This window comes from Mytilus edulis, chromosome 5, assembly GCF_963676685.1.
Source record: "Mytilus edulis chromosome 5, xbMytEdul2.2, whole genome shotgun sequence".
In the NCBI taxonomy this organism is placed as follows: Eukaryota; Metazoa; Mollusca; class Bivalvia; order Mytilida; family Mytilidae; genus Mytilus; species Mytilus edulis.
This window is the reverse complement of record NC_092348.1, coordinates 86,312,033-86,336,292: the sequence shown is the minus strand read 5'-3', so window position 1 is coordinate 86,336,292 and position 24,260 is coordinate 86,312,033. Positions and strand designations below refer to the sequence as shown.

Sequence of the window (24,260 nt, the reverse complement as noted above, 5' to 3'; positions counted from 1 at the left end):
TGTTATAAATGTCAAGTTATTACATGTGTTTCTTTACAGGGTTATACAGCATTACATTTAGCTGCTATGCATGGTCATGAGAACATTATAGAACTTCTAGTCCAAACTTACAGTAAGTCATTGTATAGATTATAGAACTTCTAGTCCAAACTTACAGTAAGTCATTGTATAGATTATAGAACTTCTAGTCCAAACTTACAGTAAGTCATTGTATAGATTATAGAACTTCTAGTCCAAACTTACAGTAAGTCATTGTATAGATTATAGAACTTCTAGTCCAAACTTACAGTAAGTCATTGTATTGATTATAGAACTTCTAGTCCAAACTTACAGTAAGTCATTGTATAGATTATAGAACTTCTAGTCCAAACTTACAGTAAGTCATTGTATAGATTATAGAACTTCTAGTCCAAACTTACAGTAAGTCATTGTATAGATTATAGAACTTCTAGTCCAAACTTACAGTAAGTCATTGTATAGATTATAGAACTTCTAGTCCAAACTTACAGTAAGTCATTATATAGATTATAGAACTTCTAGTCCAAACTTACAGTAAGTCATTGTATAGATTATAGAACTTCTAGTCCAAACTTACAGTAAGTCATTGTATAGGTTATAGAATTTCTAGTCCAAAATTACAGTAAGTCATTGTATAGATTATAGAATTTCTAGTCCAAAATTACAGTAAGTCATTGTATAGGTTATAGAATTTCTAGTCCAAAATTACAGTAAGTCATTGTATAGGTTATAGAATTTCTAGTCCAAAATTACAGTAAGTCATTGTATAGATTATAGAATTTCTAGTCCAAAATTACAGTAAGTCATTGTATAGATTATAGAACGTCTAGTCCAAAATTACAGTAAGTCATTGTATAGATTATAGAACGTCTAGTCCAAACTTACAGTAAGTCATTGTATAGTATGTTAAATTATCAAAATTTACAAGTAAAGTAAATTAAAAGAATCATATGAATAAGTAAGGGCAGAAAATAAATTTGAAAAAAAAATTCATCGATTTGTCAAGTTTGTTTAAATTTAGATCTGCATGGAAGAATGCAGAGAGTAAATTGTAAAAACGTTTTTATATAGATTAGACTGTTGGTTTTCCTGTTTGATTGGTTTTACACTTGTAATTTTTGGGGCTCTTTATAGCTTGCAGTTCATCGTGAGCCACGGCTCTGTGTTGAAGGCCGTTCTTTGACCTATAACGGTTTACTTTTTACAAATTGTGGAAAAGTTGTCTCATACAAAATCTTCTTATATCTATCATAAACTAAAGGATATGTGGGGGAATATCAATAAGACAGCAACCCAACAAATCATGATAAGTAAACAGCTTTCTTTGATGGAAAGACCTTATCACTATTTTGGGAATCTTTTATACTTGATCCAAGATTTTTCCACATTTGAATTATTGATGTCATTCCCTTTTTAAAATATTCAAAAATATGTTTTTCTCTAGTTTTCCCTTCCTGGGATGACTGCAAAAAATATGGACCAATACTTGATTAAATAATCTTCATCAATTAAAGCTAACACAATTATAAAAAGTAATGAAATATTGAATAAGTTGAATACATAGAGTAGCTGTGATAAGCTGATAAAAATATATCTTTTTGGTAAGTAATGTATCAAAAGCTCCTTCAATTTCTTATGCTGGGTACTCATTAAGGATGTACCTACCTAGGTGAGAGTTTGGAATTTGTGTCAGATGTTCAGACTAATAGTTTTTTCTCCCTATGATACAAGGTAAAATATTTTGCCCCATAACACCCATTTATCTTTTTACATAAGACTTAACAGCTTATAAATGGTCATTTACCAAAATTTGAGCAGATTCTTGATTTCTTTTCTTTTGATTTGAGACCTAAATAATACCAACGAAATATAAGGTAGAGGTTTGAGTCAGCCTTTACCCGCCATATTGTAAAAATTAAATATCATGAAAAAGGAGCTCTATAACATTCCAATATTTTTAGCTTATTATGTTCCTGAAATAATTGCGGTTCCAACTTAAAATATCTTGATTTTTTTAATTTTACTTAAGTACATCTTTAAATGTTGTAATTACAGAAGCTGATTCTAACATTAGAGACTACAGTGGGAAGAAAGCCAAGCAGTATCTTAGAAATTCAGCCTCTACAAAAGCCCAACGTAAGACTTTTGATTTATCTTGCTCTATAAAATCAGATGGGGTTGACACGGGCAGTATAACCATTGCTGGTCCTGATTTACCACCGAATACTAAGGTCCAGTTACGGAGCTCTGTTAGACCCGAGCCTCCCCCTGAGAGACGGTCAAGGAGCTCTATAACTATACAACACCTATGTCTACAGGATCAAACTATTAATAGTAGTACATCATAATGTTTTGTTCGTTTGTCCTTGTGTTGGTCAGTTTTACGTGTGATACTTGTATATGTACAGTTTATATTTATCTCGGAGAATGGTTGTGGCAATATAGGATTTTTTACATTAATGTGATAGCTGCATATCGTTCATGATGAGAATTGAGATTTCAGGAATATGTAATGCATTGGACTCTAGTCTCTTAAATTTTTTATTTAAATTTTTATTTTTAAACTTGTATTTTTTTTGTGCCATGAGATTTATGTTTCATATAACTTCTTTATATTTTCTTATAAGTATGTTCTGTGTTTAAATAAGGCCATGGATATATTTACCTAATCTAAAAGTCACTTCATTAAAATGGTTTTGTTGTCTTTACGAGAAATTTACCAATTGTACTTTGGTTAAGAAATTCACAAAGCTGTAAGAAAAATAGATAGAATTATTAACATGATCAGTTTGTGGCAATGGAGCTAAGAGAAATCAGTGCTTCTTGTTGATGTTTTTGGGGTTTTATTTTTGCTTCTCGTAATTGTCAACTATCTAAAAGACAGTTAATGTCGGGTTTAAATGTTTATAAAATCTGGTTATTGAACTGAAAATTTTAAGTAAGAACGGAATTTGGACAAATATATGAAAGGAGACTCTATTGAAAGTTAACACAATGGCTAGGTTTACTACATTGATTAATGAAATAGAAGAATTGTTTTATATAAGTATGGATATTTTATTCATTAGAAATTTTATATGATATATTAAAGTGTTTTAAAATTCTTAATGAAATGGAAATTTTAAGCCTGTTATAACAACATTAATGGGATTAAAGACATAATATAAATATTTGACAAGTTTTTGTGCCTGGAGCATGTCGGTCGTCGGGGTATTAACAAATAGTTACATGCTCAGGAAATTGACAATAAATATTTCTTTTAATAAATACTAAAAAGATAAATCAATGGTCGATATTTATCTGCACAAAAGTATCATTAAAAAATTCAGTTACATGATTTTAATTTTTTACGGGTACCTGATTCATTCCATGCTAAAATTACATCATATCTATTTATATAGACAAAATTTAACATGACCTAAATTTCATTTATTATCAATTTTATTATATATGAGTATATATTTATTTAATTAAATGATTTAATTTTACTAATATTGTAATTTATGAATTTTACTGCATTTTTATAATATATCTGCTAAACCTTTGTCATAATTCTTAACTTGTTCTCTATACTTTTATCTATTGCTTGTTGTAATGTATATTTATATTTTATTATGCCTACAAATGAATATTGATCAAAATCAAATGTCTTGTTTTGTCTTCTATAGTAGTAAAAGGCCTTCATAAATGAAAACAAAAAATTGCAGACATTTCCAGGATCCTGGCCTGCACTTTCTATTAAAAATCACTGATCAGATCAATGCAACTGCGTGCCAATCTTTATTCATTGGAGACAATTTCTGAGCTGTAATTCTAATGCTAGCAAGTTGAAGATGATTGCTTGATTGCTTTGTTTGTATTCAAGTATGCTCAAGCATTTTTTTAGATTGACATCTGCAAACAATATAAGTAGGCAGAGTTAAACCTGTATATAGGTCAATTTGACTATTTGATAATGTCCAATCAAATTTAAATAAAATGTATACAAGATCAACTCTGCCTTTTTATATTGTTTTCAGATGTCAATCTTTATAATCACAATGCTTGAACAAACATTATACTAATAAAACATACAAGCTAACAAAACCTTTAACTTGCTAACATTGAGATAACAGCTGTAAAGTGAAAATCATTTATAGATAATAGGGATTTAAAAGTAAAAAGAAAAATTCATGTTTAGGATTGTGTTTACCATGATATTCCTTAGCCCTGATATTTAGTTACTAACCTTGCATTTATTCCCAAAAGCATGCAATAAATGTTTAAAATGTTTGCTTTGGTCTTACAGCCTGAGCCTGGCATAACATGTATGTATAAGGCACATTTAGAGTTGTCTTTCCTTGTATGGCTTCACTTGCTAGAAAACAATTTTGACAAAGGTTTCAATTTGTTACAGTATGAAGTGAATTTTTGTGAAAATTTTGAAACAAAGTTCTGTAAAAATATTAACAGTTTGATTTACTATGAAATAATTTTTTATTCAGATTTACAATCATTAACTTTTAATCTAACAGTGATCGGTGATAACTTTTTATCTAACAGTGATCGGTGATAACTTTTTATCTAACAGTGATCGGTGATAACTTTTGATCTAACAGGGATTGGTGATAACTTTTGATCTAACAGTGATCGGTGATAACTTTTTATCTAACAGTGATCGGTGATAACTTTTAATCTAACAGTGATCGGTGATAACTTTTTATCTAACAGTGATCGGTGAATACTTTTGATCTAACAGTGATCGGTGATAACTTTTTATCTAACAGTGATCGGTGATAACTTTTAATCTAACAGTGATCGGTGATAACTTTTAATCTAACAGTGATCGGTGATAACTTTTAAATTTAACTTTGATTGATGTTTAATATATAACTTTTGATCTAATGGTGATTTATCAACGATAACTTTTAAGATATCAGTTACATTATTATATTAGGCTTACACTTAAATGCTTATTGTTTCTTCTTACTTATATATTTCACACTAGTAATATACAGATTAGCCAATTTAAAGGTGAAACTATTAGTAAACAAATAAACAAATGAGTTCTAGATTAAATAAAAGTATGTTATTTGATTTTAGGTGCTTTCAAAAGAGGGTCAATCCGACACAATTCAAATCAGAGTGAGGTCTTTCTTTATTCCTTAAATCTTGGGCTGACTGAGGAGCCAATATTTGATCAGTGATAAACTGCATGAGCTTATTTACGTGCTTTTTACTATAGACAATATAATGATCCTGAATTAATCAAACATATTTCATGCAATTCAGCTAGCTAACATTTTATTTTATTATTGTACAGTTAAAAAATTTTTAAAGTATAATTAGACTTTTTATGAAAAAAATTATAGCACATCAAAACTCAATAATTTGGATGAACTTATAACAGGCTATTATTTGAACTTGGAATTATTTTTAATTATGGAATTTGTATAATTTCTTCTGCTTGAAATTTTTAATAAATTCCATGTTTATTCTGTACTTGAATGTTCTGTGCTGCGCACAACACTTTCTTTTACAAAGAAGATGGTACATTTTCAATAGAATGTACTGTGCTGCGCACAACACTATATATACAAAATACATTGTATCAAAAGTGTAAAGATTACCGCTCAAACATTATGATACCAAATAAACATGGAATTTATTAAAAATTTCAAGCACAAGAAATTATGCAAATTCCATAATTAAAAATAATTCCAAGTTCAAATAATAGCCTGTTTTATGTTATTTAAAGCTTTTGGTACAAGTGGAACTAGTATGAAAGAACAATTACTGATACAATTTCAAATACTTTTGTGTCCTTCTATCTGCTAATGTTTTGTAAAGTTCATTGATACAATATACATTAAATGAAAAACAAAAAAATTCCATGACATTACTTATTAATACTTATTTTTTTACAATAAAAGTAATGATTTTTTATGTAAATTATTCAAAGGTGTGTATGGAAAAAAAAGTAAAACATTAAACTCAATACTATAAATTTACACATTAAAACATACTTATTTGAAAGACTTGTTATGAAGGTAACTTGGACATCTAGATTTTACTTTGTTTGTCTGTGTTGATGCCAATAAATTTGGTGACTGTTGCTTAATAACATATGAAGGTCAATCAATGGCACTTCTGTTTACTACATCATGTTCATTGTTCATAAACATTGCACAGTGAAATGCTATATGGAACACAAAGAACAATTTCCCCCCTTAATAGTTCATTTCTTAGAGTTTGAGATAACCTTTTCATGAATAAAAAGACTTTTATCTGTAACTTATTGACCATTGTGACTTATATTTTCTTTGCTAAGACATTTCATTTGATCAAATACTGCTGGTGGTATGTTAGACATACATTGATTCAGTCAAACAATTTTTGTTAGTAATTGACCTTGTTGACATCTTTTTCATCGATTTAAAACTTTTGTATCCATTGTTGAAAGCCATAGTTGTTAACATCTTTGTACCCACAGCAAAAATGTCACATCTTAGTTTCCTATTATTGATTGATTGAATTTCGTGGCTGTCGGTTTGTTTTGGTAGAGGAAGCTTGAGTGCCTGAAAGAACCACTGGCCTTTAGTAGAAACACTGACAATCCTAGTCAATTGAGATTGGAGTGAAGCCAATCGGCCATGTGTCCACAGGCTTGTGATACAGTTATTTGACTACTAAGACAACTTGTCCATGAAGATTCCTAAGTTTCCTATAATGACTCTAATGGTATCATAGGGTATGACCTTCAATAATGAGCAAACCAAGCATAGTAAACTATAAAAAGCCATAAGACAAAATGAAAAGAAGTCCAAAAGAAAATGCTTGATTATTCTAAAAAATACAAACCAAACAAACAAGATAAAAAGTGGAAATCAATCAAAGACTATGTTTTAATTACAGGCTTCTAACTTAGGACAGGCATGACATGCACATAAAAATGTGGCAGGATTCAAAATGTTTGCGACATTGCTCTCTTAATACCTAAAACAGCATTGTAACAACTCAATATAAAAACAAATTTTTGATTTTTCTTGAAAAAGTTGACTGATCTAATCAGCACTAAGCATATGAAAAAGACATTATAGCAAAAACAACACTAGATATTGAGATCAAAGTACTGGTAGTTTGTGAAAGCTAGTATTAAGATCTGAGTATTGGTAGTTTCTGAAAGCTAAATATTGAGATCTGAGTACTGGTAGTTTCTGAAAGCTAAATATTGAGATCTGAGTACTGGTAGTTTGTGAAAGCTAGTATTGAGATCTGAGTACTGGTAGTTTGTGAAAGCTAGTATTGAGATCTGAGTACTGGTAGTTTCTGAAAGCTAGTATTGAGATCTGAGTACTGGTAGTTTCTGAAAGCTAAATATTGAGATCTGAGTACTGGTAGTTTGTGAAAGCTAGATATTGAGATCTGAGTACTAGTAGTTTCTGAAAGCTAGATATTGAGATCTGAGTACTGTTAGTTTCTGAAAGCTAGTATTGAGATCTGAGTACTAGTAGTTTTTGAAAGCTAGTATTGAGATCTGAGTACTGGTAGTTTGTGAAAGCTAGATATTGAGATCTGAGTACTGGTAGTTTGTGAAAGCTAGTATTGAGATTTGAGTACTGGAAGTTTGTGAAAGCTAAAAATTGAGATCTGAGTACTGGTAGTTTGAGAAAGCTAGATATTGAGATCTGAGTACTGTTAGTTTCTGAAATCTAGATATTGAGATCTGAGTACTGGTAGTTTGTGAAAGCTAGATATTGAGATCTGAGTACTGGTAGTTTGTGAAAGCTAGTATTGAGATTTGAGTACTGGAAGTTTGTGAAAGCTAAATATTGAGATCTGAGTACTGGTAGTTTCTGAAAGCTAAATATTGAGATCAGAATACTGGTAGTTTGTGAAAGCTAGTATTGAGATCCGAGTACTGGTAGGTTCTGAAAACTGAATATTGAGATCTGAGTACTGGTAGTTTGTGAAAGCTAGTATTGAGATCTGAGTACTGGTAGTTTCTGAAAGCTAGTATTGAGATCTGAGTACTGGTAGTTTGTGAAAGCTAAATATTGAGATCTGAGTACTGGTAGTTTGTGAAAGCTAGATATTGAGATCTGAGTACTAGTAGTTTCTGAAAGCTAGATATTGAGATCTGAGTACTGTTAGTTTCTGAAAGCTAGTATTGAGATCTGAGTACTAGTAGTTTTTGAAAGCTAGTATTGAGATCTGAGTACTGGTAGTTTGTGAAAGCTAGATATTGAGATCTGAGTACTGGTAGTTTCTGAAAGCTAGTATTGAGATCTGAGTACTAGTAGTTTTTGAAAGCTAGTATTGAGATCTGAGTACTGGTAGTTTGTGAAAGCTAGTATTGAGATTTGAGTACTGGAAGTTTGTGAAAGCTAAAAATTGAGATCTGAGTACTGGTTGTTTGAGAAAGCTAGATATTGAGATCTGAGTACTGTTAGTTTCTGAAATCTAGATATTGAGATCTGATTACTGGTAGTTTGTGAAAGCTAGATATTGAGATCTGAGTACTGTTTATTTCTGAAAGCTAGTATTGAGATCTGAGTACTGGTAGTTTCTGAAATCTAGTACAAAGCCAATTCCGATTACTGTTGATTCTTCAGTTTTTGGTGGAAACTTATTTTCATGGATTTCATGGGTAAAGATGAATCAAGAATTTTGATTCTGAACTCAGTAAAAAATTTCGATAGGCTTGATATGCAGACATCTAATATCCTAGGGAAAGTACAAGTGTTCCGTTATCACCAATAATTGGTACACAAAAATGATTAAATCCTAAGTAATAAGATGAATAAATAAACCCTGTTTGCCCTTTTAAAAATATCAATATGTACACATCCAATGAATTAAGTTTAAAATTTATAACCTTTCAAAATTAGTTTATTTAAAGAATCATATCTAAATTTATCAGCTCTTTATCTACATTGTTATAAAGGTACATTAAAACTGCCTCATCATGTTTTGTTAAAGATTTAAGTTAAGATGTTTAGTTATTCGTTGTAAAGATAGCCCTGTCTTTTACTAGTTCTGCATATCTTACTTTCATGGAAAGGGGAAACAATCATACAATAAGAAGGGGCCAAAACATACATCACCAAAAAAAAGAAAATTTACAGTAAGATCATGTAGTAAAAATTTTAAAAAAAAGCAGGATTTTGTTTGTGAAAAATCTAAGAAGAATCAATCTGGAAGACAGCATACACATTTTGATAGGATGACCTTATGACCTCATGAACTACGTGTAATTGTCATAAATGTAAGTAGCAAATTTAATGATATTAATTTGAAAAAACTTGGATTCAGGATAGAGATTTAATATTTTAAAGTTTCAAAACAATAGTTCTACTATAAAAATCAAAGCAGAGTTTTGTGGTAAATGAAAAAAAATTACTTCGAACAAAGCTGAAGATAGTTTGTCATTTTATCAGAAAAAAAAAGATATTCAAAATAGTAGAAGTATATTTTAGAAGTAGCCAAACCTTATTAATAACTAACACACATTTTTAAATGCTGCATGAGTGGATTAGAAGAGAAATATATGTGTAAGTACACGTTTTAGTACCCCTAGATGTGTGTGCAACTCTATGCATGTGTACCATTTCTTGTTTTAATCCTTTTCTTTTGGTATACATAGTAATCTTGGAATGAAAGAAATTTGACTTCAGTTTGAATGAATTTTGTTTTATGTCTACTATGTTAATTAGTTACATACTTAATAGAATAATGGATGCCATACACAATCTGCAAACTTTTGTAAACAGAGATTTTGACCTTGTTTAGTATTCACCTTGTCATTGAAAATGTACTTTTACATGATGCACAAATTGATATACAAGATTTGAAATAGTAATAATGAAGAATATGTTTGCCAACACCAGGGATTCTTTTACTGCACATGAGTTGAAATCAATTTAAACATCTTCTTTTCTTGTTTCTATTTTGTATTATGTATTACATGAAATTGAGTTAATTGTTTGTTTAATGCACCAGTACATGACATTGGGTTTTTTGTAAGATCATTGTATGCAAATTTGTCTATGAACAGATGGCTAAGGTCCTTTTAGTTTTTCAACAGTATAAGCCTTTTAGGTTTTTAAAATTGAAACATCTAGTGTAGTATGGCTTTGACATCTGCTTTTTTTTTTATTGATATTTACATGAAACTTGAACTTAAATATATATTGAACCCTAAACATACTAAATGGCCTAATATTTATGCTGAAGTGCATATGGATTGATTATGTTACTGCATTCATGTAATTGGAGTTTTCCATGCGAATGCACATTTGTACCAGGTAAATTAGTCTGAGAAAACATTGTATTGTCATTGTGTAACAATGGTTGTAGTTGTAGTTGTATTAGACAACCAAGTTTTTTTAAGCAGCTAGCAGTTGTACTTGCTTTTATTTTGACAAAAACTTGTTGTGGCAAATTTTTCGGTACCTAGCTATCCATTAAATTTTTCTGTAAATACAGAACAGCAAAGGAAATGATACACCTTTATAATAAAGTATAGGAAGTAGTCATTAGTATATATTTCTTAGTTTTGAATAATCAATGTTTCAAGGAAAGATGTTTCTATGTTGTTCACAATGTTTACAGAATTGTTGCAGCTTTCTTTGGTATGTTCAAAATCATCTTTAAGGTTCAATAATTAACTAGTTTATATCTACAAATTTAATTAACTTTATAAAGTTTTAATTTGAGATATAAGATATTTTGGCATCAGAGGTTGAGATTATTTGTGAACAGTAATAAAGTGAATAGCATACAGAGATCTCCTTTAATTAATGATAAAGAAATTTTCAGTTTTTTGTTGAAATTTTTGGACAAGGTGATAGCTGTAGGATTATATTTAATTTTTATAGTATAAGTGATTTTTCAGATGCATTCATCAATGATCAATATATATGTGTACCTTCAATATTTCCTTAATGTTATTATTTGAAAAAGTTTCCTTTATTATATAGATGACAGTTTCAGCAAAGTTTAGCTTAGTTTATTTCTCTGTGTGTACTTTATGCTTCATAATTTTTGCAATGGAATGAATCTCCATCTTTCTTTTTTCTTTTCATTTCTAATATTTTATTGACTTTTTTACATTACTGATCGCTTCATACTTAACAGTATTTGGGAAAAAGAAAATTACAGGAAGATATAATACAATTTTTTATCATTATTGCAGCCTACCACTACATTCAAAGCTAAATAGCCGGGGTTTTTATTTTTGTTTACATTGCAGATAAAACATTTAAAAAAAAATAACAACAAATAATCCAGACCTGAGCAAACCAGTTACAAATTCAAAAATGTCTTTAGAATTTACTGTTTCAAGTTCTAATGAACTTTGTAATATTTTCAGAGCATGCATTCCTACCATATATTTTGCTCATTATTTCCTGAAGTAGTACAAATTCAAAATGTTCAACCATTTAAATTATGTTAATTTTCTTTTGGGATACAGAAATAAAATAACCCATAATCAATTTGGTTTGTAAATGATGATTTGTGACCAACAAGAACAGAATTAACACAATCATATCTTTTCTATGAATATTTATGGCCCCTTTGTTAATTTTCCTGTTATGTAATATAGTTTTTAAAGGTGAGACTTTATAACCACATTTCCTTGTCCTTGTTTGAAGTGTTTATTGCATGATATGTACCAGCTACTTGTACTGTGGATTCAGTCATTTTCGTTAGATACCAAAGGATTTTGTTGGTACAGGTTAACCACGAATTTAAGTATTCAACGAATTTCAAATTTATCATTGACTTGTATGCAGACTTTGGCAAATCCATGAAATTAAATATCCATGAAGGTGTATGTTTTTCTAAATCCACAAAAATTGATATCCATGAAAATATATGAATCCACAGTAACTGGTTTTTCATGATTTATACATATATTTCATCAACTCGATCTGATTTGATCTTCTCTGTCATAATTTATACATACATTTCATCAACTCGATCTGAGTTGATCTACTCTGTTTCTTCACATAGACAGTTTATTTAAATATATATATTTTTAGCTCACCTGGCCTTAAAAGCTGTGTCATTTGAAAACAAGTAATTTATTTCTAAAATTGATTTTTGATTGTAAAAAAGTAATGATATATACTATAAATTCATAAATTGTTCTGAGGTTTAATTTAATTAATGCAAATAATATGACTAGGTGAGTATCACAATAGTAAGAACTCACATTCTGATATCTTATACATGAATCTTTAGATTTTTTTTGAAGTTGCAATGATTAAACTTGCTTTTTGTACATTCTTCAAAAATTGCAATGATAAATGCACTCAATGATATCTGATTTCACAATTTAAAAATGCCATATTTGTGCCAGGTTAGTTATTCAGGCTCTTATAAACCTTCTGTAAGTTATTTTAGTCTATTATATACTTAGTAGTATAAAGATGTAAATTTTATGTGTACTACAATCAATTGCTATCAGTCTATGATGAAAAGAAAGTTTGATGAAAACTAACCAAACTGAAAAGAATTAACTATGCAATACATGGCAAGGGCCGGGTAAACTCATGCTAACATATCAATGAGAGTAACCTAAACCTTTTCCATGCTTGCCTATCTAAACCTAGTTAGTCATTTTCATTTTCATCAAACAACCCAAGTTTCCAGAATTCAAAATTATTTTAGATTCAAATATTTCCTTGTTTTATAATTTCTCACTATTATTTAAAGACCAGAGGTAGGTAAACATTGAAAATTAATCACCAGGGTAGTAACCAAGTTTTAGGATTGTAATCCAAGAGTATATACTTCATATAAGGATGGGAATTCTCAGGAACCAAGAAGAACATGGCCCCTAAAAATTTGTGCTAGTTCTCTTATTTGATGCATATTTTTGCTTGGTCATATATAAACACATGATCACCAAAATAATGGTTTGGGATACCATTTTGAATCTCTGACATTAATTATTTTGCCATTAAAATCAACAATTTTTTCTATTTTGGTTTATAAATTCTATTGAAAGTCATCATGGCAATCTATATTTCTCAACAAGATAAAAAGTTGTGTGAGTTTAACCACAGTAATGTATTACCATAATCATGATAATGTTACAAATGGTTATATCTTCCTTATTGCTTACATGCCTTCTGACATTTAAAGCAACATTTGACACTGCCTAAACCAACATTCATAGAATGCAGACTTTTGACATTTAAAAAAATACCATAAAACGTATTGGAAAGTGGAATCGTGTTATATAATGTTTCAAGATTAACTTTTATAGCTTTTTGACAAATTAACAATTAGTCTTAACAATTAAATTATAGTCAATGAAAGGATAATATAGCTATAAGTGAATAACAACACAATTGAAATGGGACTATATCCTATTGTTTACGCATGATTTTTTTTTATAGATTTGGTTTTGTTATAAACTATTGGTTGGCTAATAATTATGTGATGTTTGTTTTAGCGTTTCAGTGCAGAAAAGTATTTTTTATTAAATGTCAGACATTTTTTATAAAAAAGATAAAGAACTAATTTGTCATTATACTGTTTTTATTTCTAATTGGATTTTTGTTTTTTTCATATTATATAAAAGATACTTTTAAATTCAGGAAGTTCTATTCATCTTTATGAAATATGAAAATATTGTTCATTGTATATCAATTCCTTTAACAGAATATTTTTACTTTCCATTATATGATTATTTGAAATTTGGTATTTTAGTATGAATTATGCATTTATTTTAATCACTGTTGACACAATGTAAATTTAAATTCTGTTAAGTTCATCTTGATGTTAAGAATTGCCTTTACGTATCCTGCAATTTACCCAGTGTACATTATTTTTTCATTTGAAGTTTGTGAATTTAAAAAAAAAACACTGAACTATAACCCCTTTAAGAAGTAAATATAGGTTTCAAAGTTGCAAAATTTCATCATTGGCTGTTTCCCCTAGATAAACAAGAAGATGACATTCATTTTCAGTTGTATGATAAAATAGTCTAATTCTAGATCTAGAATGAAATGTTTATAAAAAAAAAGTATAAACATATTTTCTTTAAGAACTGAACATGAACAATAGTAAATAAACATAGTGCTAACCTTGTTGCATTATTTAGACTTAAGAATTTACCAAATTGTTCATTCCAGGGCTGTTAATAAGTTTGGATGATAACCAATTCAATGATATTAGTTTCTTTGAACTTTCATTTAAAATAAGTTTCTGTCAATCCTGTTTAACATTTTAAATCTCTTTTCCAGAACTTTTGTTAACAAGAAGGCTTGGATCCACATCTGCTGCAGGTAAGAGAATCACACAAACAAATAAAATATAAAGTTATATGTAGGGCAGTTTAGTAAACAAACTATTAAATTAAAAAATGAAATTGTTCACATTTGAGCTGACCTAAATGAATGATGAGAGTATGCGCTTATTCCAACACTAGCTGCCTGAATGAGTATGTATGGTATTCAATTAAATCACTAGACCAGTCTCAACAAAACTTTGTTAGAACTATATGTAAAATTCCATCTTTGTAGCTTGAACTTTTATAGGATCACATCCACTTGATAGTATGACCAAATAGTATTACTGGTACTTTGTACCAGACATTTCTAATGTCACCAATCATTTTAAAACCGTTTAAAGAAGGGTGACATAAAAATGGGTGATCAAAATGTAAGTCATAGAATAGCAGGATTAATGATTGCTTGGTTGTTAGTGATTTAAGCCACTTTCCACAATATTGCCATCTGGTTTTTGTTAGTAGAGGAATCTTGGCAATTGATAATTCTGTTCTGTTGTCCAATATGTTTTTGGTCATTTTTGTTATCCTGTTTATGAATACCACAAACCATGGCAAATAATAATGAAAAAGACAACAGCAGTCCACAAAGCAAAACACAGAAAAATTATTAAAAATTTATGTATTAGAATTACATGACAAAATCTAATAAAGGTACACCAACAATAACAGGGGCGGATCCAGCCATTTTAAAAAGGGGGGGTCCAAACCCAGAGTAAAGGGGGGTTCCAGCTATATGCTCCCATTCAAATGTATTGATCAGCCCAAAAAAAGGGGGGTTCCAACCCCAGGAACTCCCCCCCCCCTGGCAATACCGTGTTGTACTTTTCTTATTTTAAGGTGAAAGGAGGTTAATGTTTAGGTATATGATCTGAGTCTTGTTTAAAAGACCTTTGATGATATGTAAGTAATGTCAGTGATTCAGAATTGTCACCAGTAGATCAATGTGGTTAATGTGGTCAATATACATTAACAAATATTCTATTGGTGGTGAAGTATGTTCCTAATATATTCCATTTTAGGTTTTTAGGTTTAAAGTTACTTTCAAAACCACAATCCTTTCCTGTTTTCCTGTATTGTGTCATTACTGAATTTGACTCTTTTGTCGTGTTAGCAACATTTATGTTGCAAAAGCGAAACAGAGTGATCAAAAACTCTGTCATTAGTGTTGTCAATATAAAGGTTCAGTTTGTGGTAATGTTTTTTTCAAGACATCAATAACTTTGTCAAACCTTTATAGAATTTTTGCAATTTGGACAGATGCTTTTTTCTGATCATAAGAAGTAATATTTTTAAAAGGTTTGTTTTCTTTTTCCATATATTTTTGATAATCAGACAAAGTATATTTCAAAATTCACATGTAGACAGTCTAAGTCTAAATTTTTTTGGACATAATAAACTTTAAACTTTTATAGATTGATATGAAACTGAGCTGGGACTCTAATTTGATGCACATTTTTGATTGGTCATAACAAGACTTGATCACCAAAATTATTGTTGGTGTTACCATTTTGAAATTTTGAATTTAAATATTAGCAGTAGGGAAATGTTAAGCAAATATCTCATTGTATTTACAGTGTCCGGTAGATCTCTTGATGATTCCTTTACACGAACAGCATCATTCAGGAAAAGTAATCGTGCAAGAGCACTTAGTAGTCTAATCTTGTCTAAATCATCAAATATGAAGAATGCCATGTTTAGGTCTACATGGACTGGATCTGCAGACAACATAGAGGACTATAGGTCTAGAAGCCCAAGTAGAACACCACCTAATGCCTCACCTAGCCTTAGCAGAAGACAGTCGGTAAGTAAAATACTGAATAGCATTGTTGTCCAAATTTATTAACATAGGTAGGTGGCATACCAATACTTGTATTTGGTAGTTATTTCTTTGTTCTAAAATAATTATTGCCCTTCAAAGAGATATTAGCTAAAAACATCATCTTGTTTAAAAGACCTTTGATGATATATAATTACCCCTGTCGAAGTTCAAGTTATGTAATCTGATTACTGACTTACTTATATAGATTGATGAGAAGTTTGCCAATATCTTGTAATTACTTTAGAAATAAGCAAATGTGACATGATTGCTAATGTGACAACTATTCACGAAAGACCCTTACAAATAAGGTGTGGATTTAATTCGAGTCCTTGCTGACTTACTGAACGCAAGTTCAAATTCAATTCCAAATAAAAAATAAACCATGTTTTCCCAGAGTAAAATTTGAATCAGACTCATCCAATGGATTAAGTGTTAAATCATCATAAATAATCTAAGTAAAACTTGGTCATGTGCAATGCCAAAAGATGAGATTTGACATGATAGGCTGTTAAATCACTGGGTTATGTATTTTGGTTCGTGATTTGCCAATATTTGGAGAATTATGCCAATCAATACACAGTTTTATGAATAAAACCAGTTGGTTCACCAAGATCTAGTTCATATTTTTGTTTACACCTGACAAATGCTATATTATATTTTGGTATGCCTCAATATTTAGTAATATGCTTTCAAAATAAAAAAAAGTATGATGTAAATTTGTTCATAGATTATTCTCGTAATTTCCAAGAATATTATATATAGACCTCAACTTTGCTTTGGTCTTCATATGAATACTTTACAGTATAAGTATTGAATGATAAATGTTTCATATCTTTTTTTGTTAAATGGCAGAAGCCAGAATACTTAAAAATGTCCTCTTAGTCTTTGCCTGTTCCAACACTTTAACACTTCCAATGAAGTAATATATGATTCATGTTACTTTTGGAAGAGAACTATCTGCCATTAAAAATCTAAAAATGCAGATTGTTGCTTTAACCTTTCATAACTGAGTTAAAGTATAGATTATAGAAGATCTTTTCATGTTACTGTTGTTTTAACCTTCAATAACTGAGTTAAAGTATAGAAAACTGTTCATGTTTTGTCACATGACACGCATGTGCTACTAATGTTCAGCGATCATAATACAATTATACCATAAAGCAAGATCAGTTGTCATAGTTTTTTCATGAGGTTTTATTCTAGTGTATATTGTCACATTAAATATAATCAAAATAAATGGGTATTAGTTATCAAGTATCAATATAAAATCGATTCCCACAAGTTCATGTAGAAATTGATTCATGATAGAAAAAATTTACTCAATATTTTTTTAATTTTCTGTTTTATAGAATGTAACAGTACCAAAAATTAATTGTTGATCTTTTACATAGCCTGTTTTGCTACAACTGTAGAAGATACACATTTTCCTATGCATTAAATGAATGAGTAATAAGAATAAAGTTCTTTTTCTAATGAAGGCAACTCATTTAACAATTATATGTTAATCTTTCATAGGCCTTCAAATGAAGACATTGTTTTCATCAAATGCATTAAAATATTATGACAATTAATAAATGTCAATGGCATAATATACCCCATACAAATTTTTGTGGTAAAAAAAAATGTGGTTATTAATTTTAAGATATGCTGTTGGTGACAGGGTGGTCGCAGCTATTTAATTGTAATTAGAAATTTGGGTTTTCTACTTTGTTCAAAGATGTTGATGATCTTTAATTGCCATCATCAATGTCTGTTGGTCTGTGTTGGATATTTGGTAATCATACAACATTTTTTTTTTTGCTGGACTAGAAGAAACTCAGAATTGTATGTTGAAAGTTTTGATTAGATAATATATTTAACAAAATCAACAGAGAAATTTAAAAATTAGAAGACATGTCATTTACTTTTAGAAGGCAAATAAAAAAGGTGGATCAAAAAATGTTGAAAAAGAGGCAAGTATGATAACTAACAAGAAATACATAATATTCAGGCTATTCTGGTAATGGTTTTATTTTGTTTCTATCTTATCAAAATATACCAATGGCAAGTATTTTGTATCGGTCAACTAGTTAAAAATAACAAGTCTACATAAAGTATTATCAAATGCAACCTACATGTATTTTTCTTTCTTTGTTACTGTACTTGAATGGCTGTTTGACATATAGAACTTATTTTATTGTTAAAAAAGAAAATAAGAATATAATATTTTAAATAGAACTATATATGTATATATCAGATTTAACATCCAATATACTCAAGATATAACATAATATTATTTCAAAAAATGCTTGATGTTTTTAGGAAGTTCAGATATCCATTTTACACTTACCAATTATATGAGTTATTTTTGAGATGTTTATGTCATTTGGAAAGGAAGTATAATTTTCTGTTTCCAGTTTGTTCACTGAAATTAAAGTCATTGATTCAAAAGAGAAATAATGATATAATTTTGTTCCGCTGGTTTAAAAAAAAATGAATTTCTACTGTAAAATATGTAAAAATAAGTTGGTATTAGATATATGACATGACAAATTTCAATTTAAAACATTCAGTATATTTGTGGAAATTCTTGATTCGTAATCTTACATAAATACTACCTAAGAAAAGGAATAGAATGAAGTCAATTTAAAACGTCATCATTTTTTTGTCAATACAGGTGTAAATACTGTTTGTGATATAAAGCAATTAAACAACCAATTCCATGCATAAGACCACTAGATTTAATATCAGTGCAAGGTGTTACAGTATGTTGGTCCTTTAACGTGGAATATTTGTTTTGATTTTTTGGGGATGGGGGATGGTCTACCTGAGCTAGTTAATGACAGGAATGTTAATGTTGAAGATCTGCATTTTACTTTAGGTTTTCTTTATTAGTCAGGAATAAATAAAATCTTTCTTCAACAAGGAGTGATCATGAATTGAACTGTTTTATTGGATATCATATAAAACCCTTGGAATTATAGAATGTTTTTAATAAAAGCACCTATATTATTTTGCAATATTTCAAAACAAAGTCTTATGATACATGCAAATGCAGATAATCATAAGTTTTCAATTTTTGATCATTCTTGAAAAATAACGGTGAACATTTGGCATACAAATATTTTTGAAATAACTGGCCACAATGCATCCATCTATCTTATAAAAAAGACCAATATTGATGGTAATTTAAAATAATGGAGGTGCTTATATTGCAATTTGATAGTAACAACACAAATTTAATACCACATTCTTGATGATAATTGTATGGTGGATGACGTGTAGATATACAGAAGTACAAATTATCTGCCTACTAAATTTTGAACAAAAACATATTTAACCACATACTTTTTTGGAAATAGTAGTTTAGATTGTCAATATATTAATTATTGTGGTGGTTGGTATCCAGTCAGTTTTTTGCAGCTAGTTTATTGGTTTTATTGGTATTATCAAATTTATTTAATTAGGTTTTTTTATGTAACTATTTTGATAATGTGTATGCTTAGCAACTTAATGCCATGCTGGGTTCTGCATCACAATTGATCCTAAATACAAAACTATGTTTCTTGTAATGCTATTAGATAATAAAATAATGTTTTAATACAAACTAAATGCATATCAGACTTTTAATAAATAAAATTTTGACAAATTATAGTGTCTTATAATTATATATATTGTATATATCCTTGAAGTTTTCAGGATTTTTAAATATCCATTTTAATCTTTACAATTATATGTTGAGCTATTCTATGTCATTTGGAAAGGAATTATCATTTTCTATATCAAACTATTTCACTGAAATAAAAGTTATTCATTACAAATACTATAATCAGGTACCTCTTATATTACTCATAAATGAATTGTACTAAATAACTTTCATATAAGATATAAAAAATTAGTTGGTTAATTCTGTATGTTCACATTGTAACATGAAAAAAGTCACTGAAAATTATATAGTATATTTATGGAAATTCTTGATACATCAGCCATAAAAATAATCCTAAATAAGAAAACAAATTCAATCAATTTGACGTCATACATTTCTATTTAGAAATATCTTTATTAAAAGTAAACATAATCATAGATAAATATAATATAAAAACATTGAAATGATGGAATATTTTAATCAAAGATAAATATGATATAATTATGCATCACAGGAATGGAATGAAAGAATATATTAAGGGATCTGCCCACCCTTTCAAACCCTTGAGAACGCCTCCAGTCTTTTGTAGGTTTTTTATTTCTTTATCTTCATTTTCAATGTTATGTTTTGTAGATTTTTTTTATCGTTGCTGTTTTTTTTTTCTTTTTTGCCATTATTTTGTTATTTTGTCTTTGACTTGTGAGTGAATATTGTTGGTAGTTTCTGCCTTTTTTAACAGAAAATCTCATGATACATGCAAATGCAGAGAAGTGTTCACCTTTTATAATATTAAAAAATATGGTGAACACTTGGTTTATAAATTCTTAGAAATTACTTGCTGGAAGTGGACATCAACCTCAAATTACAGACCATGGATTTTATTGTATATTAAAAGAGTGTTTGTTTAGATATTAATGAAACATAATACATCTTACTCTTTTAAAAACTTTGAGTTGTGTATGGTTGATGATGTATTAATATACAGGTTAATCACATATCAATACACTGTAACTATACAAACGAACATATTATCTGCCTACTAAACTTTTACAAAAATGTTTTAACCACACATTAAGTTGAGGTTAAAGTTTATTTACTGCCAATGTATAAAATTATTATAGAAAAGGGGATAATTCATTATTTATAGGGAGAAATTTTATTCAGGTTTATGAATGAGATCCGATATGACTTTTCAGGTACTTGCAAATAACACACTGACACCGTTAAGTAGATTACTCATTATGTTCATGGTAAATGTTTCAGTTTCAAGTGGATGTCCTTAGATCAGCTAGATTTTATAGTACCATTTTCTGAGGTTGTTATAAATGGAGCCCCAAAAGATATTTTGTGATCTTGTTTCAACCATTTTAAACTTAAACTTAAAGCAATAATTGTAAATAGGTTTCACTGCTGCACACCAGGTTTCAAACTCCTCCAAGACAACCTATTTGGTTAAATACTAAGGTTAAATAAAGGCAACAGTAGTATACCGCTGTTCGAAACTCATAAATCGATTGAGAAAAAAACAAATCCTGGTTACAAACTAAAACTGAGGGAAACACATCAAATATGTAACACACACAGAAACGAACTATAATATAACAATAGGCATTTTTCTGACTTGGTACAGGGTATTTTAAGAATTTGTTTTATTAAAATGGTGGGTTGAACCTGGTTTTGTGACATGCCAAACCTCCCGCTTTTATTGCAATGTTAAATATAACATTAAAATGACATCATTACATGACAGGACTACAATACAAATAAATGAAAGAACATATAGGACAGATAAACACACCAATAATAGCTAACAAAAGGTACCAGGTTTAAAATTTAATACGCTAGATGTGTGTTTCGTCCACACAATACTAACCAGTGACGCTCAGATAAAAAATGTTCAAAAGCCAAAATAAGTACAAAGTTGAAGAGCACTGAGGACCAAAAGTTCCAAAAAGTTGTGCCCAATACGGCTAGAGTTTTCTGCCTGGGATAAGAACATCCTTATTATTTAGAATAATTCATACTTTTGCAAACAGTAAATTTTATATAATGACTATATAATATATATAACTGATAAAACTGAAGTGGTGACTAACTACAGAATAAAAACGGATACATTACATAAAACAACCTAATCCAGCACTTAAAAATACACAGCCGAGTTAGCCAAAGCCTCAATGCACAAAGTGATGTCACATTTGAATTTCTAAAGAAACACACAAAGTGACGTCACATTTAAATTTCTAAAAACATTTCTCAAAAATAAGATCGAAGTAGGATTCATATAAGATTAGATTATATTGAAAGCCATTTTGAAAAATATTTTAATGAGGGGTATCCTTTATAAAATACAAATGAAAGAAATATACTAAAATATAAACAATTCTTAACTTAATGTGCAGTAGGTACCAATTTTGTTGAATACTTGGTCTTGCCAGTGAAATTATTGGCAACAGTAGTTTACCAATGTTCAAATCACAGTTAAATGTTTATAAGAATTTAAAAATAACTGTAAATTTAGTGTTCCCTGGAACTCCTTCCAATCTCTAATTTTCTCTCCCCTTTTAAGTTAAAAAGATGTAAGCTTGATCTAATTGTGCATGGAAATATAAATAATGACAAAGCTTTTTTTGTTTTTTCTCCTTTCGTATTTTTACATATTGTCTCATGTACCTCTACCCATTGGTATTTTAGTTTGAACCAATTTTAATTATTTTGATTGATTTCATTTGTAGTATGCTGACAAAGAAAGAATGCCACCACCATCAGGTTTATTCAGGAAAAGTAGGAAAGGGAGCGCTGTACATTCTAGTAAAGATAGTGTCCATAGTGATGATGGGGTTTTCTCAAGGTATTTATATAATTTCTGTTAATTGTTAAAACAGAGGGATGAAAGATACCAAATGGACATTTAAACTCATAGATGGAAAAAAAGAAACTGACAACGCCATTGCTAAAGATCCTGCTCCCCATGTTTACTCTCTTGAAAATTCTGTTTAAACCTTTAAAAACAAAAATAACAGGTTAAGTCTTTACTAAGTCTGGAACCATATCTATGGATGAACCTCCTCAGTGAGGATATGGATGTTGATTTATTGAAATTGCCTGTTTTGAATTATTTTTGAATCGTTTGAAGGACTATGTGTTATTCATTTGTAGTTCTGATTCTTTTGTTCCTTGTTTGGTATACTTTTGGTTCATGTTAGTTTTATTCAGCTCATTAATGATTATACAAGGTTTGGAGTTATAATTTATTTTGACCTCGACCATGTTTTGAGATTGAGGAAACAAAATCTTTTGAAAGCTTGCTACTCTAGAATTTATGTTTTATATGCTTGAAATTTTTTGCAATAGTTTTATTACGTGAGCAATTCTGGATATCTAGAAACATTCTTGTTCAGTGTTCGTAGCCTTTTTTTATGGTGTTATTTCTGACGTTTTATATGCTTGAATATTTTTGCAATAGTTTTATTACGTGAGCAATTCTGGATATCTAGAAACATTCTTGTTCAGTGTTCGTAGCCTTTTTTTATGGTGTTATTTCTGACATAAAATATAAAAAAGTGAATGTATCATACCCGAAGTTTATGCTTAAATTAATCTAATATCCCTATATACATGTAAGGGATACTTTTACAAAAAATGTCCTCATTAAACCATCCTTGTACATGTTGTTAGAAATTTAGCAATTTACTTTCATAAATGAAGACTACAGTAGTATACCACTGTTCTAAAGCCATTAATCGATGATAAACCTGACTTGTAACATGCTACTTTTAATGAAGTTGTAAGTTGTTATTCAAGTAAGTTATTTTTAGAAAGTTATTCAATATTTCAAATTAATCATTTTATATTTCAAGAAATGCATTTCTATTTCAGTAACACTGTAACACGGTCTGAATCTGAACCAAGTTTACAGACTCCTAGGAGCAATAATCATACATATGTGTAATATCGGGGGCAATAATCATACATATGTGTTATATCGGGAAGGATTCTGACCATTGATACTGCATAAGCATACTGATCAAATATTCCAGATTTCCATACTATTTTTGTAACATTGTATACTATCTGTTTTCATCTTTCACATTGTAACTTTAAGTCAATTTTACATCATCATTTCGTAGTCAAGCCAAGCAATTTGTAATATTCAGATAAACGTAATGTGAATAAAAAAAAAATATAATGTTTTAAATCTGTAAGATGTAAGATAGCATATTATACATTTATCTTGATTGTTTAGTTTACATGTAGTTGTTACATTATTTGTTTGATATTAAATATGTTAAATGAAATTAATCTTCATATATTTATACAAAAAAGGAGATGTGGTATGATTGCCAATGAGACAACTCTTCACAAGAGACCAAAATGACACAGAAATTAACAACTATAAGTCACCTTACGGCCTTCAACAAAATGTTTAGCACAACAAACTTTAACAATGTTTAAGCAAAGAAAAATCAACTTATAACTGTATTTCCCAATTACTTCAGAAGCTTCATCGA

The 24,260-nt window shown here is 29.2% G+C and overlaps 1 protein-coding gene across 2 annotated transcripts; it reads left to right on the top strand.

Moving 5' to 3' along the window:
• LOC139525542 (uncharacterized) lies at positions 1-24,047 on the top strand. 2 transcript variants are annotated; one of them, XM_071320954.1, is made up of 7 exons: positions 1-112; positions 2,074-2,154; positions 14,259-14,300; positions 15,880-16,106; positions 18,035-18,076; positions 22,485-22,600; positions 23,629-24,047. In XM_071320954.1, exons 1-7 carry the CDS (start codon positions 67-69, stop codon positions 23,699-23,701), a joined length of 627 nt encoding a protein of 208 aa, XP_071177055.1. In that variant the 5' UTR covers positions 1-66; the 3' UTR covers positions 23,702-24,047. The 2 variants fall into 2 exon arrangements, with proteins under 2 accessions (XP_071177055.1, XP_071177056.1); XM_071320955.1 differs by lacking the exon at positions 18,035-18,076.
• Positions 24,048-24,260: the final 213 nt, after the last annotated feature.

Coding starts and splice junctions, on each gene's coding strand:
- LOC139525542 (XM_071320954.1), top strand. CDS start 67: ATGCATGGTCATGAGAACATTATAGAACTTCTAGTCCAAACTTACA. Junction 2,155..14,258: donor AGCCTCTACAAAAGCCCAAC/GTAAGACTTTTG, acceptor TCTCTTTTCCAG/AACTTTTGTTAACAAGAAGG. Junction 22,601..23,628: donor GATGATGGGGTTTTCTCAAG/GTATTTATATAA, acceptor TTTCTATTTCAG/TAACACTGTAACACGGTCTG.